This window comes from Bacidia gigantensis (assembly GCF_019456465.1).
Source record: "Bacidia gigantensis strain McMullin 20006 chromosome Unknown contig_255, whole genome shotgun sequence".
Taxonomy (NCBI): Eukaryota; Fungi; Ascomycota; class Lecanoromycetes; order Lecanorales; family Ramalinaceae; genus Bacidia; species Bacidia gigantensis.
The window spans coordinates 867473-882765 of record NW_025408605.1 but is presented as its reverse complement, the minus strand read 5'-3'; the positions used below and the strand labels follow the sequence as shown (position 1 = coordinate 882765).

The following is a 15293-nucleotide window of genomic DNA, read 5'->3' as shown; positions in this document are numbered from 1 at the left end:
TTGGCAGGAGCGCTGCTCGAGGAATTATCCTCTTTTCTCAAGACCAAGGACACTGACTCTACAACTATGATACATTGAAGCTGTGGCAAACTTCCATCTAATCACTTCATAGCAAGAGTTGAAGACACAGCTGTCTCTCAAAGATATTGCTCGACTTGCTTCTCACTCCATTCCCAGAACTCGCGAGCATTTCCCGTACCACCTTCCTCCTCCGTTAGACCTGCTTGCTCAATGTCGGATCTCAAAGGACTAAATCTGCCCCAGGGAACGACTACGTGAGCACACATCAGTAGACTATTCAAATCTGTTATTTGCTATTCTGGAGAGAAGACCTACTCCAACCACCTGACTTTGCTAACGTTACGTCAGGAGACAAGCCAGCAAATAGTTCCGTATAGGCTCCCTTGATCGGCGGATGTAGTATTAGGCGAATGATGAGAGCTTGTAGGCCATTCAGATGTCTCTGAAGATCTGTCTTAAGATTGCCAGGGTCCAAGCTCTGTACGTCGAACACATTAGCGTTTTCGGATACTCGTCCATTGCATCCAATAAGTATGTTATTTTGGAGCCGCTCTTCTTTGCACCCACATGGCAGAGTATAGCGAGCTTAGTGGTTCTGTGCAGGGGAAAAATGTTTGCCTACCGTGCTGATAACATTGTTATCTTTGAATCGCCTTGCAAATTCTTTGGCATAGAGAACATTTCCCGCCTTGCTCTCCCCATATGCTCTCCAATCACTTTTAGATTCTTGGCCACTCTGCAATGCCTTCAGATCCACGCCTCCCTTTGGGCCAAAAATTTCAGCTGCCGAACTCGATACCCACACTACTCGAGTCGAACTTCCACTCTGCATTGCTGTTTCGACTAACAGCGGTGTCAGCAGCTTGGTGAAGAGGAACGGTCCCAAGCAATTTGTGCCCATCTGGAGCTCATAGCCCTGATTGGTCTTAGATTCAGTAGGGGGCATCATGACGCCCGCATTGTTCCACAGCACGTCCAGCCTGGACTCCTTCGACAGAAATGATTTAGCGGATGACACAACAGAAGGGAGGTCGGAGAGATCGAGGTGGTGGAAATGCAGCGACCCCTTGCTCGTCGGGTGGGCGGACTTGATGCGTTTAATCGCGGCGGCACCATTGCTCTCCGAACGAGCTGCGATATGGATTTTGGCACCCTTGATATAGAGGAGACGAGCGAGCTCAAAGCCCAAGCCGGTGCTGGCGCCTGTAATCAAGAAGACCTATGATCGAATTTTAGATACTAGGAAGATACAGCTACAATACACACGGAGAAAAATCATTGTCTACAGCGGTAACACTTCTCACCTTGTCCGATTGGTCTGGGAGCTGCTTCTCCGTAAATTTAGCAGCAGGGGGGAACAGTTGAGAGAGCTTGCTACCCATGGCTCTGAAGGCTGTGAAATTTTCTTGAAAAGGATAGAGCGCAAACTGAAGTTCAATCACAAGGCAGAATAGGAGAAAACATATTCATGAGTCGGAGTACTTCAACTAAATGCTGGGAACGAAGGGGCGAGGCCTCGAAGAATCGGCTCAACGACCGTCCGTTTTTACGAGGACTTCACATAGCCGAGGTGTCTCTGCGGGCGTCCGAATTTAGTGCGGACGAAGGAGAAAGTGGCTTTCTGTGATACAAACCTCCTGGTAGCCAGGATTTGTATCTAGACGGCTCAAATCAGGTGCATTAGCGTATAATCCCAACCCTAGGAGATTTTACTAGCGCCAAGCTATGGGTAGTGGCGCTAACCGAGATGTCAGAAATAAGGGTCCGAGGGGTCGCATTTAAATGTCCCTAGCGCGCCCTGCCGGGGAGCCCAAACTCAGCATAAAGCCAACGGCAACGTTGCCTTAACTATTTGTATTGAGAGACAATTTTAGCTGGATCTGGTAAGCGGTGGGGTGGTAGCTACTATGCCAGATTGCTGAGTTGATGCTATCTGAGAGGTAGGTCACGGCTAGACCAATCCGTGACGCTCCTTGGCCGTTGGCGGTTTACGCTCAGAGCTATCGTAATGCATGCAATATTGTAATCACATCGGTTCTAGACAAAGCATTCATTTGTCCGTAGATCAATGAACGGAGGTGGGGGGAACTCAATTTATAGCTTGCGGGCACTGTGTTGTGGGCCAGAACGAAAACCAGTATCGACAGCTGGATTGCTCCTGGGTCCTAAGTAGAATTGTGGGTCTTGCTGTTGGCAGAAGACAAAAGTCTGTCGACTTCGTATCTATCAGCTTGTTGTATCGTGTTAGAGAGATTCTTGATAAGATGCATTGAAGCCTGATGAGCACTTGAGGTCTGAGAATCCTGCGCTCAGTTACTCAGTCAGGTTGGAGTAAGCTCGTAACGAACGCAGCCAGCAAGCAGGCGGCGCAGACCACGTGGGCTCCGAAATGCAATCTTGGCCCTCCCAATGCACCAGATGAGACATCTTGCCTGACGCTCGCTGCCGCTCTGACAATCGGACCAATATGATATAAGCAAAGGGCGCCTGCTATCTGTGCGCCCAGATTGTCGCCATTATGAGTTCTCTGAAATGAAAGTGCCACAATTAAATTGGTTGCAACCAGGAGGAGTGCATACTGCCGAATGACGGCGTGACTGTGCGGTTGGGGGGCTGAGAGAGTGGAAGAGGGTCGGAAGAGGAAATTGATGGATGCTGGGATTTCAATGATGAGGTGTAAAATGAATGCCAATTGCGTTAGCCGTATCATCATGCTTCACATTTGATGTATAGACCGTTTCCGGTAACCTCGGAGAATGCCCAATGCTGTACTGCCAATTGCTCTGAGGATGGTACCTTGACGGTGTGCGCGCCTAAAACATTGGCTATGGGTGAAATGGGAAGACAACGGTGTCATGTGGCTCGCGGAGCCAAGGTTATCAAAAGTAAAGGTCGGTCGAAATATCAGATTTGATGTGATAGTGGCCTCTTGCTTATGGATATTAGCTCATCCATACAGACTGGCCCATGTTCAACCTTCTTCGGCATTCTGGGCCACGTGGATCAAAGGAGAACGCCAACTACGCAGCAATTGCCTGGTGGCATTTGCATCAGTTTCCTGGGTCTCCCGATGATCGATTCTAGTGTGGAGCAAGACTCGTACACAGTGCGTGTCTCAGGGTTCCCTTCAGTCCACTTCTTCAACGGCTTACTTTACGCATGTTACGTTGGAATCTGCACATGGGCATTGGACAAGGCTTCCTGGTATTTGATTGGGATTTATGCGCTGGAAGCTGGTTTACTTCGCCTCGTTAACCGTAATTCGCTCAGCGCGGAATACAGAGCAAAAATGAAACCAAGACCACTGAGACCTATAGCGGCGTAGAACGCCCCACGATAGCCTCTTAGAAGATCCTGCCCGCCTCGATTGACATGCACCTCGACCGTGCCCGCAATCCCCAAGCCTATTGAAATGGAATAATTGACGACTGTCACGACCAGGGAAGCTGCGATCCCTTGGTGGCCTGGAGGCACCAAATCACTGAGGATGATAGTCGCAGCAGGAAAGGACATGTCCATTCCCCACGGCATAATCAGCAGACAGATGAATGTATTCAGCCAGTATCGCTGGCCAACCGGCATCGTAGCAAGGAGAATATTGCCGATGCAAAAGGCGAGCATAGAGATCGACATCACTGTTGAAGTCGGTACTCGGCTGAGAATATACCCTGTCGTCAGTGCCGCACATATACCGGCCGGGCCGGCTGGAACGACCTGTGAAGCAGCTTCTAAAGGAGTCACGTGTCGTAAATTTTGGATGAATTGGAAAAAGTAGAATACGAAGATGCCAAAGCTCGACCATCCGGCAGCAATACAGCCAAGAACAAAGCCTGCTTTCCCAGTCAAAGCGCCGATCGGAATCAGAGGCTGGCGAACTTTCCTCTCGATGAGGAAGAAGGCTCCAAAGAAGAGTAAGCCAAGCACAAGGAGGACGATCACATGAGGTGAGCTCCAACCGACAATAGGCGCCTGATTCCATGCAACGTTGAACAGCACAAGCCCTGCGACTCCACTTAGCGCTCCCCACACATCAAAGCTGCGATCTTCGACAACATGTCCTTCAGAGTCTGGGGAGGGCACGAGTACCACGACAAAGAGACCTAGGGTGAAACACGCGATGGCCATAATCCAGAATTCCCATGGCCACCACGCCAGTTGAGCCAGCAGTGCACCGAAAACTGCTCCCAGTATGAAGCCGTTAGGCGCGGTAGCTCCATAGATTGAAAATATGAACTCCTTCCTTCTACCTGGCGGATATGTTCGCCCAAGTAGCGCTAGAGAATTGGGAACCATCATCGCGGGTCCAATACCCTGCAAGGAGCGGCAAACATCGAAGAAGATCTGTGATCGACTATACACGGTGAAGCCTGCCACCAAAGACCACAGCCCGTACCAGAAGAAGCCGGCAACGAACAGAAGCTTGTGACCAAATAGGTCGCCAAGACGACCGGCAATGAGAATGAAAGTACCGACAGTCAGTGAATAAGCTGCCACGAACCATGACAGCTGACCTGGACTGGGCGAGCCGAAACTATGCCCGATGATATTGAGAGGGTCAATGACCATTCCCAGACCCGCTTGGGTCAAGATATTTGATGAACAGATGATAAATACAAACAGGACTTCACGAGGGAGGTTCATTTTCGATGATGAGACATTCTTCGGAGTCTGTGTCTGAACATCCTCTGAGGATGTAGATTTCTCATCAGCCTCTTGCGCACGTTTTCCTGCCTGTTGTTGGTCCTTCACACTAGGTGTCAAGGATTCAGAGACGCCATTGAAGGGTCTTTCTGAACCTGGTGCAGATTTGTCTTCAGTACATGAGCCGTGTGGCAGATCGAGAGGTTGAGATGCCATTTTAGGATCAATGTCTATGTCGTCATGGTCTGGGGCGTGCACCGGATGTCGAGGTATTGGAGGCACACCACTATCGCTCATTGTTACGTTCTTTGAACAAGTCAATACCTAGCATACGACGATCTTGATTAGATGAATTGTTGAGAATAAGATGTAGCTTTGTGGGAGGCAGGAATGCTTTCGGTTGATGTGAATAGGGACGGTTTGTTCATCTCGAACACGGACTCAGCGTCATTGTATCACGACAAGACTCAGAGGATAAGTGAATGAAGTAGAGACAGACAGCAAAGACCAGAGGCCTTTTCTTACATCTGAGGTCATGGAACGGGATATGCATAAGAGGAAATTTAGTAGCCGCGTTTCCCTTTCGGGCCTTCAAGTTGCAGCTTCCAGAAGGATGGGAGTCAAACGGGACGAGCCGAGGAATGCCATCCGAATGCCGTTGGCGAGGCCGAAAGCCCGAGCAGCTACCCAAGTTGCTAATCACATCCATTTCAACGTCTTTCCGCTTTTGCTTGCACCGGAAAAGGGTAGGGCTAGCACCCACATCCAACAAAGGCAGCAAACCTGTACCAACCTGACCGTTGACCGTCGAGCTTGATTAGTGGTTCGGGGTATCAAGGCGATTTCTATAATGTGATGCCGACGTAGGCCCAAAAAGATGGGATCCTCGCAGTTGTCAGGCTTCTCCTTCATCGAAACGAACGTTGCAAAGCCAAAGAGCATGCCGGACGTGGATGGCATATCCTTCATTGCCATGTCAGTTGTCAGATTGCGACAAGCCTTGCAATGGATTCGGGTTAAGTCGCTGATTCCGAATGCGCTTCAAAAGTAGTGGTAAAAAGGCTCAAGTGACGAGGCTGACTATCTCACCGAATGTCGAATATTTGAAAGCAGCGGTTCCGGGATGTATCGTTGCGTCTGCAGGTCTCAAATCGTAAATGCGTATGAGCTTTGTTTGGCTTCTGTCAAAGTAGAGACACTCGTCAGACCAGAAGGCAGAGGTAGTTGTGAAAGCTTGTCATCGTTTAGAGCGATAGTCGTAGAGTAATAACCAAAGATCCTGACTCGACAGGAAAACATTGCGACGACATGGCTTCGCTGTCGTCTTTGACTAGGGCTAAGATGATTTATACCTTATCTGCGGCTTCAGCCAGCAACATTTTCATTTTCAGCCAGAATAGAAAGTGCGCGAGCAGGCTTGATTTCTCATGTCGTAAGTCAACAAGCACTTTTAGCCCCATTGCTCAGTTCACACCTCCTTCCTCCCACCACTCCAATCCCTCATCCTGCCCTCAATGCCATCTCTTGCCTTTGCCCAATTGATATCATAGACCCATCTGACACCTTTTTCGATCTCGCTGTTCCACCCATCTTTGAGCCTCTCCAGCCCCCTACTCCTCACAATCCGGTAATCATTAATTCCCTCCCGTAGGCCACCAGAATAGTTCTCGTCTTCTATGGCTGCAAGATCAGACGCTATTTTGGGGTCGGAGAGAGCATGTAATCGGACTGCTGAGGCTTGGAGTATTGCGGCTTGATGCGCGCGGGAGCGCTGATGTTGCAGGAGACTCCAATATAAAAGCGTCGATGTGAGCGTAAAGCCGGAAACAAAGGCAGTGGTGAAACCCATTATTGGGAGCGTAATAATATTTGATGTAACGTCGGTAAATAAAGAAAGCTTTCTCTTGTTGCTGCACTGACGGCTTCGATAAAGGGCGGCTGGCCAAGAAAGCACGAGCGACCATTTATTGACGCTAACCGATTTCGCCTCGCCAACCTCAATCAAGAGCTAGCGAAAGGGGTAACGTAAATTTATTCCGCTTCTGGGAGTGGGGGGTCTCTTTTTCATCCACAAGGCTTCCACCGTCACTCTAGAGTCTAGAGACGAAGATTTCCACGCGACATGAGTGATCCGAAATATTACTTAACCAATACCAATTAGATCTATAAATCTATGGCATACGTATCTAAGTTTCCTGCCCTTCCCTTTTCTGATACCGCACTCTGCAAAGACGCCTGAGCAGGCCTCGCTAAATGCAGACGAACACGAAAACCACGCAATCAACTTTCCAACGACTCCTCCCCAGTCTCATTGTGTTCCAGTGTTCGGCAATGAGTATATGCCATTCTGATAGTGCGGCATGGGTTGCCCCGCGGTTATTGGCTGTATGTTGGGAGTGAACTGATTATTCACAGGGAGCGAATCCGGCATACTTGGAGCTTCTGGAGGTGGTGGCTTACGGGGCAAGTTTGCCGGGGTACTCCATTTTGACAGGGTACTAGGCGCTGGGGAGTTCGTTCCATTAGTGTGTACAACTGGTTTACGAGCCTCGCTGCTTTGCTGAAGCTGGTTATCCTTTTGATTTGGGCTCGGCCCATGCTGTGAAGGAGTCTGGGAGAAGTGATTGCCGTTCGGTATGGGGTTTGCAGAGCCACGAATGCTATGAGGTACGGCGTTGCCGGTATGCGGTGGAGTTCGTGCGCTGGACGCAGGAGCATTGGGCACGAAGGACCGAATTTGAGGATTAAACGTTTGTTGCTGGCGGTTATAGCTTCCGGGCAAAGGATGGGCTAATTTGCCGGTTTGCATGCTTGGCTGGTATGGTAATTGGCCAAATTGGTAGGGAGTAGGCTGCGTGTTAAATTGTTGCTGCTGGTGAATTTGAGGCGTGTAAGGTTGGTTGTACCCATTCCTAGGCGACTGAGGATCATTCATTTGCATTTGCATGTGCATTTGTGGCTGCGGCTGCGGCTGCGGCTGCGAGAAAAACACTCCTCCATCAATTGATGGCGAAGATATGGATGACGGCTGCGGGCTCATCATCATCGGTCCTTGCATTACGGCAAAATACTGGGTCTGTGGTGGCTGCTCAAATCCTTGCATAGGACTCTGGGAGTTGAAAACATTTTGAATGCCATTTTGAGGTACCATGACGGGAATGGCTTGGGTTGGCATAGCCGTCTGGAAAGCTTGTTGATAGCCTTGCGGAGCCATTGTGGTAGGAAAACAATTTGGCTGAGTCGCTTGTGGTGCTTGCAGAGGCGTAGTATAAGGAGTGAAAAGAGCGGGCGAGCCTCCTCCACCAGCAGCATATGGATGGACCGTATATTGCATGGTAGGATAATAAGCGTTGAACTGGGACCTCGCTTCGAAATCGTCGTTATTGTTCCGGTGCTTTTTCTTCCTTTTCTTTTCCTCGTTCCTCGAGCTAGTACGTGATAGTTCGTTGACTTTTTCGTTGCCCTCGTCATCTTCATTTTGTGGTCCAAAGATCTGCTCGCGCTTCTCTTTGTACCTCGCTTCCCTCTCTGCGCGGCTCAGAGCAGCCTTGTCCCTTGCCAGAGTCGACTCTGTTGGAGAGACGGCACCTGTACCGTGCTGGCTGTCATCACCGGTTTCCGAACCCGCTTTAGACGGCACCACTGAGCTCTCAGTGGTGCCTGGTCCCGAGCTCTGGATTTGGCCATCTTTGTTATGAAGACCAGGCCGCCGCATAATCTTCATGGCAGGCAGAGTGGCAGGTGGCACAGTGTTGGGATTGGGTTCTGTTGCAAGACCTTTTACGAGAAGCGCTATGGGCGTAGGGCTTCAAGAACGATTAGTAAAGCTCGCCCACAGGCCAACTCCAGAGAAGACTTACAGGCGACAATATGGCGTTCTATACAGCTTCACGGCGGTCTGTGCATTATCGACAAAGTGTGAAAGCGCGTAGTAATCGGCTAATTTGTGCGCCAATAGACGACAGAAGGAGTTGCACGGTGCCAGTTGCATGTGAGGGCTCCTATGAAGCATTAGTCTTGTTCTATGTTCAACACTGGAGAACTGACGAGGAATTCTTTACAAAGTTGATGATCTCCTGTTCTAAACGCAGTAAGAACATGCGATCTTTAGGCGAATCGAGAGCTTCGAATAATTTCTCATCTGGTTCTCGGTATTCGTGCGTGATCGGAGGTCTTGCTGGCAGAGAGACCTCCTGCTGGGGCACCGACTGCGCCACTACTGCAGGCACAGTCGGCAGGGTATTGATTTGGAGCCCCTCGTCTTTGGCATCTGAAGTGATCCCTTGACTAAGCGGGTGCGAACGAGGATGTACTGCGGCGGAACTTGCTGATATCTCGTTGAATTGATCACGGAAAGCTCTATTTCCAGCTTCCGAGCCAATCCTGGAACTCGGCGCGCCAGACATCGGTCCAGAGGCAATATCATCGTCGTCTACAGCTTGTACACTTGCACTATCGTCGGGTCGTAATGACTCCTTCTCGTCAAAGGCGAAGGTTGTACCCGATGTTGTAGACTTGCCATCAAGGCTAGGGGCCTTGGTAGAGGACGAAGACACTTGAGTTTGATCCTCATCTAGCTTGAGACCTGCTCTTTTAATGTTTGATTTGGCTTGCTCGTTCAGATTATTTGATGCTACTGGCGAATCTTTGACGTGCAATTGTGCCATAGAACTTTGAAGTTCGCCGTGGGATTGTGATACAGACGAACAATCGACAGCAGGCTGCTTTACACTGGTTGGAGGGGCTCTTGACGTTTGCTTGGAGTGTGATTTGTTATCCTGGCCGATGATAGTAGGACCGCCGCGAGGTGGAGCTTTTGCTAAAACCTTCTCTGTGTCAGCCGATGTGTCGGCTTCCCCAAAGTCGAAAGGGCATAAGATACACTTGCAAATGATGGTTTTAGACCAGTCGGTCTCGCTTCTGAAGTTGCCATTGCGCCGGCAAGGAAATGAGCCCGAGCCAATCCCCAACCCCAAGCTCTTAAAGATACAGTAAAGGAGGGTAGAAGTTGGATTAATAAAGTATTTTGCGTCAAGGTGGAAGCATCTCAGAAGGGCTTAAAGCTATTGAACAACGTCTCAGTGGCATCCTGCAAGCTCGCCATGCAGCCTGATCAAGCGTTGATCCTCCCTGCGCCTTGTTGCGGTGTCCGACGCAGTCGGATGGAGGAACAGCTGCAGCGCTGTCACTTCGCCAGAAAGTTGAACGCTTTACCGCACTGCGATCTGGGTGGCCCTTTATCGGATGGATCTCGTGGTGGAGGTTCCCTCGGTGTGAAGTGGAATGAAAAAGAAGAAAGCTGAAGTGGTGAGCGGTGGGGATGGGAGATGTGATTTCTTAGCGCGGTTTGGCAGCCACTAGCACTAAAGAGTTTAAATCCGCCTGTGCGTCAGCCCTTTTGGCATGGAGAGGACTGCAGTCTTTCCACCCATTTCATTCCTGCCTGATGCCGCTGCAGACGTCCTACACTTTACTCTACATGTCTAGCAAGCGTGAGAGCATTCTTTCGCATTGCGACGTACGGCTTAAGCTTCGAATCGACATGACAGCGTTTCAATTCACCTGAGTAAAAACCTCGCAACTTTAACAATATCCCAGCCTGATTCAATGTTACGACCTCGGGGAGGAAGCTCGGCTGTATCCACCAAGGCCACAGCCCAGACACTTTGCCAAAAATGTCTCAAGCGAGATAAGTACACAGCCGTTTCCTGTAACGTTCAAAAAGCTGACCTTGTGCCACGACACTACAGTTTTGACTGCAAAGCGAATCCCCAAGATCGCCCATATGTACCTAGACCGTCAAGAACCCAGCAGCTCGCAAATCCCGATTTAGCGCCAAGACTATCTAGTGATGCCCCAAATACTTTGCTGCGCAAGTCAGTTGCCAGCGTTTGATTACGGCATTCGTTCAGCTAACACGAGACCAGAATGGGGATTGCCGACGAGGAGCTTGCAAAGAAGGAGGCCCAGAGAAGCTCCAATGGAAATCTGGAAGAACACAACACCAGAGCAAAGAAAAGTCCGAGATCTATTAGCACAAGCTCGTCGACATCTGTTTCCACAATCTCGACATCGCGGTCTCGATCGTCTTCACCCACACGCGCTGGCAAGAGCGCCACCGGTCAAAGCCAGATGCTGTCAAATCTTCAAGTCGGCCGCAAGAGGCGGAGGAGCAGCTCCTCAATGTCGTATGGCTCGCAAACTCCTTATGATCATTTGAGGCAGTATAACCCTTCCGGACCTGAGAGGAGCCGCAAGCCTCCCAACTTCAAGAGTGCAAGGGGCACTCGTTCGCAGGATTTTAGATCGGTCACCTCATCCGACTCTGGTGGCGGTACGTCAAATCATGGAAACCAAGGCAAACGGCGAAGGCGGTCGTCGAGAAGTCCATCTGATCGTGGACGGCACAGAGACAGTCATACTTCATGGACTAGCCGTCCGACAAGGAGCCCTAATGATAGTCGGGATCGGAGCCACGTTGTTCGAAATCGAAAGTCTATGACACCCGGTGTTCCTCCTCTGTTGCCATCAACTTCTGGACGGCAGCACGATCGTCCATCATTTGATCGCAATAGTAGCTATTCGGATGACCATGAAAGATACGGCCGTAGCGCCCGAGTCAGGAATAGCGAAGCTGGGAGGTTTCCCTCGCATCGACAAGAGCCTCCGAGACAGCGAAGCTTGAGTCCCTTCAGTAAAAGATTAGCCATGACCCAGGCTATGAATAATAATCGATGAACGGTTTTTAGCGATGGCGTCTGGGGTGGAGTCTTTGTAGAAAAACCTGCGTCTTCTTCCGGGTGTCTCTTGGTCTACTTCTCAACGCGAGGACACAGGTATTCCTGTCGCTCTTGGGAAATAGTAAAGCAAAATTAAGCCACTTTCGTCACATCAAACAGTCCTTTGCGCATATAGGCAGCACTTTTGAATTTCTTAAACCTCCTCGCTATCCTCGTCTTCCCTCTCCCTCCGCTCTTCTTCTTCCTCCTCCCTCTCGCGAACCTTGACCCCCTCAACGAGATCTACACCGGCGATGCCCACGCTTTCACCGTCTCCATTTTGAAGGTCGCCATTCAGTTTATCTCTCTCCTTTCTTTTCTGGTCCTCGATTCTTTCCCTTACCATCCTTGCGATTGCATTGTCTGTCCTCTGGTCTAAGACATCCATCTTCTTTGCTAGGTCTCTTTTTAAATCCCAATTAGGCTTCTTGGGCTGCAACTTGAAGAGATCTAGAGGCTTCTCTTCCTTCTGCTCTTGCTGTTCCTGCTCTCGGGCTGCTTGTGCTAGGCTTTCTGCCCGGTCCTCGAGGGTTGGCCTGCCATCTGAGGGGGCATTCTCAAAGCCTAATTTTGGACCACGGACGGTAGCATCATAGTTGCGACCAGAGAGGTATTTGGAGGTATCCGAAAAGACAGCAACATCTGGCGGGGAGGTGTCTGTTCGACCACTTGATTCATCCCCGTCTGTTGGTGGTTGTTTGCGCTTGAGCGAGGCCAATTTTGCAAGTCGAGCTTTACGTTCTACAGCCGCGGCATCAAGAGATGCGTGGTTCGAAGACATAATGGAGCTGTAAGCGTACAACCACGATCTGATGTGTTAGAACGACCCTCACATAACTCTTTAAGATTCTTTTGGGTCTGTCATTTTATTTCCGCCTAAATCCGGGCCTCCCTTGGCCATTTTGTGTAAGCCCGCATTCTGACCAAAGACAACGTTTCCCTCATGTCTACGTTGTCAATGAGAGTCAATGACAGTTTCGAAAGGCACTTGCAATGTTAGTTCTGCTTTGACTTCGTCTGGTCTGGCCCAATGGCTCAAAGAGGCCTCTTGAGCTGAACGAAATTCCATGCCCTTGGCCCTTCAAATTCGCTCGCGACAGGCTCACAAATCATGGCTCCAACCAGCCTGCTGCGTCCTCATAACAAGAGCTAGACGCAGCTTCATTGCTACGCGTCCAGACTTAGTGAGGCTGCGACGCACTCTCCAAGTGCAACATTCTCAGGATGGGCACGATTTCTCAGGAACGTTGTTAATACGAGCAGAGCATGCGAGACAAAGAATATCGAACAAGAGTCTGAATGTGCTGCTCCCGAAACTTGCAGAGCATCGGACCGGGAGTGCATTCGGTGCATCTGTGAGGAGGTCTAGAGCAGCTGGTGATACTCGCTCTCGGGCTATCGACCACACATCAAATCTCACAGCGATCAATCGTCGAGGCAGGCAGCCTGTGCGAACTAAATATGTCTGGCTAGAGAATTGGGTACGTCCGACGTCTTTCGGTCAAACCCTCCATCAAGCCAAGGATGTACATCCTGGACCCTTCGCTTTCGATAGCTCATGGACCGAAGAATTTCATGGGTTGGCACAATGCGGACAACGCATTGATTTCTCTTTGCCTTCCCTGAAACCTATCATCGAAAGATTCGCTAGCCGGAGCCTAGGTACAAAAAAAATACATCTGGCATGGATGCATGTACCAGCAGAATATAGACTTTCGCTGTGGAAAACAGTCATGCTTTGGTGTTTGGAGCATAGTCCACGGCGGGCTTTGAAGCTTTTATCTGCCTCTTTGAGAGGAACTCAGCACCAACCTCCGCGTCATATTATAGCGGATTGCTTACAGCAACTCTCTGTGCAGTACCTTCGTGGGGTGCTGAACCCTGATCCTGAGGTGCTCAACGACATCCTTGTTCTCACTTTCAAGCACGTTAGACGTACTTGTATCTCGGGACGAGGTCAATATATCCCTGATCAGCTCGTGTATCTACTCCTAAAGAATTGCACTAATGGACAATTCATATTCTTGCTCAAAGTACTCACCAAAGAACATGTTCATTTACATGCAAATACATTGCTACATGCGCTTACAAGATGCCTAGATATGGGCAATATCACTCTCTCGCTGAAGATTCTCGAAGCTGTATCCGAATCAGGCATGGGCATGTACAGAGATCAAGTGATGAGTGCATGTGTCAGACTGGTTCGGGCCCAGTTCAACGTCGACAACCAATTTTCTATTCAAACCAGAATCCTAACAAAGATACTTAAAATGGGGGTCCGTCCGAATATCATTCTTTACAATGCGATCCTACTAAATACGACCGAGGCTGGACATATCGACTTGGCATGGAGAATGTTGGATCTCGCAAAGGCAAATTGCCTTGTCCCAGACAAAATTACATATCAAATTCTCTTACAAGGAGCCTTAGCTGCAACTAATCATGACATGTGCCGAGCTCTCATCTACGAGATGAGGGAAAATGTCAACCTCATGTGGGAAGGCCGCTTAAAGGCCGATGTTCTTGCCTCGATTTCTAGATGCACAAAAGCGGATTACCCTTCGATGCTAGTCTTTTATAAAGATCATTGGGACATCCGACCTCTCATAGAGCTAGGCATGTGTGATGCCGTTGGGGAGAGCGGAGTTCAGCTTCCTGTAGAAGCCAATGGAGAGCCACCTCCCAAGGACGTGCTTGGAAAAATGATCTGTGCGTATGCTAGAACGCAAAGGGACTCAAAAGCCCTTCTGAATGTTTACAATCGTTTCTACAAGCTAGCATGCCAACAACACCCGCTGCTGGTACAGGTAGCGCAGAGTGATCACGTGTTTAACGCGTTCATGATGTCGTTTAGCCAGTCCTACAACACTCTTCCGCGATGCACACACATAGTGAAGAATATGCTTGACAAGTCGGATCTGCACCGAGGCAACTTCAATGATCATAAAGCCAGCTTTCAGCTAGCAGCACCTACTGTGCGTACCTGGTCAATTTTGGTCGACGCATTCTTGCGACATCGTCAGAATAAAGCGGCAGAGAAGGTGCTCGGTCTCATGCAGGAACGAGGGATGAAGCCTGACCAAGTCACTTGGAATATAATCATCAGTGGCAACTCAACAATGCAGAATGTACAGGAAGCTGTCGATACGCTGCAAAGAATGCAAGCCGCTGGGTTCGAACCTAATGCTGGGACTTTCAAGGGCTTGAGCTACATTGATGATCACCAACTACTGCTCAGAAGTTTGCGCGACACTTTTCGCGAGACGAACAACGTTGATTCTGAGTCGAATGCAGCAAGCGAAGCAATGTTACAAGACGTCATAGCTACGAGTGCGGAAGCTTCACGAGTGAGAAAGGCGCCAAATAGCGAAACAATCTGGAAAGACTTGCAAGAACGCTGGAATAAAATAGAATTAGAACAGCAACCTTTGGGAAGTTGATCTCCTAGCCTTTACGGCGCACACACATCTACAAAGCGCGTTTCGAGGTTGTTGATAGAATGATACCCAAATTCAACCCCAATTCTACAAATCTTATTCCATGTTTAAATATTTGTCCTGGTGCTGAACCTGTAAAGGGTACTTTCTGATACGTGCTATACGCAAAGTAAAGTACGCCAATGCGGATACATAATATTATGCGTCGTCTCCTTTCCAAGGTCTTACGGCTGTGACTGCAAACCTCTCATGCCGACAGTCTAACCCCTGAAATTGAACCCCAACACCTCTGACAAGAGCTGTGGCTCTGTTGACAAAGAATGCGAGGTCAATTTTTCCAGAGTCGTTCAGAGTAGTAAACACGGTCAGGGAGATACCATCTTTTTTTAGGCAAAAAAAACGGTAAGTAGGTCTT

At 49.4% G+C, this 15293-nt stretch overlaps 5 protein-coding genes across 5 annotated transcripts; 1 reads left to right on the top strand and 4 right to left on the bottom strand.

The window, feature by feature from the left end:
- Positions 1-137: 137 nt before the first annotated feature.
- Positions 138-1403, bottom strand: KY384_006984 (uncharacterized protein; the record flags this gene model as incomplete). The annotated part of the gene is made up of 4 exons (XM_044815477.1): positions 138-271; positions 343-499; positions 644-1240; positions 1308-1403. 4 exons carry the CDS (start codon positions 1401-1403, stop codon positions 138-140), a joined length of 984 nt encoding a protein of 327 aa, XP_044667351.1.
- Positions 1404-3240: 1837 nt separating this feature from the next.
- Positions 3241-4959, bottom strand: KY384_006983 (uncharacterized protein; the record flags this gene model as incomplete). The annotated part of the gene is made up of 1 exon (XM_044815476.1): positions 3241-4959. One exon carries the CDS (start codon positions 4957-4959, stop codon positions 3241-3243), a length of 1719 nt encoding a protein of 572 aa, XP_044667350.1.
- Positions 4960-6970: 2011 nt separating this feature from the next.
- KY384_006982 (uncharacterized protein) lies at positions 6971-9329 on the bottom strand (the record flags this gene model as incomplete). Its single annotated transcript, XM_044815475.1, has 2 exons — positions 6971-8468; positions 8710-9329. 2 exons carry the CDS (start codon positions 9327-9329, stop codon positions 6971-6973), a joined length of 2118 nt encoding a protein of 705 aa, XP_044667349.1.
- A 2266-nt stretch (positions 9330-11595) lies between these two features.
- On the bottom strand, positions 11596-12222 carry KY384_006981 (uncharacterized protein; the record flags this gene model as incomplete). The annotated part of the gene is made up of 1 exon (XM_044815474.1): positions 11596-12222. The coding sequence occupies one exon, from the start codon at positions 12220-12222 to the stop codon at positions 11596-11598; it is 627 nt and encodes a 208-aa protein (XP_044667348.1).
- A 952-nt stretch (positions 12223-13174) lies between these two features.
- Positions 13175-14881, top strand: KY384_006980 (uncharacterized protein; the record flags this gene model as incomplete). The annotated part of the gene is made up of 1 exon (XM_044815473.1): positions 13175-14881. The coding sequence occupies one exon, from the start codon at positions 13175-13177 to the stop codon at positions 14879-14881; it is 1707 nt and encodes a 568-aa protein (XP_044667347.1).
- Between the last annotated feature and the right edge of the window lie 412 nt (positions 14882-15293).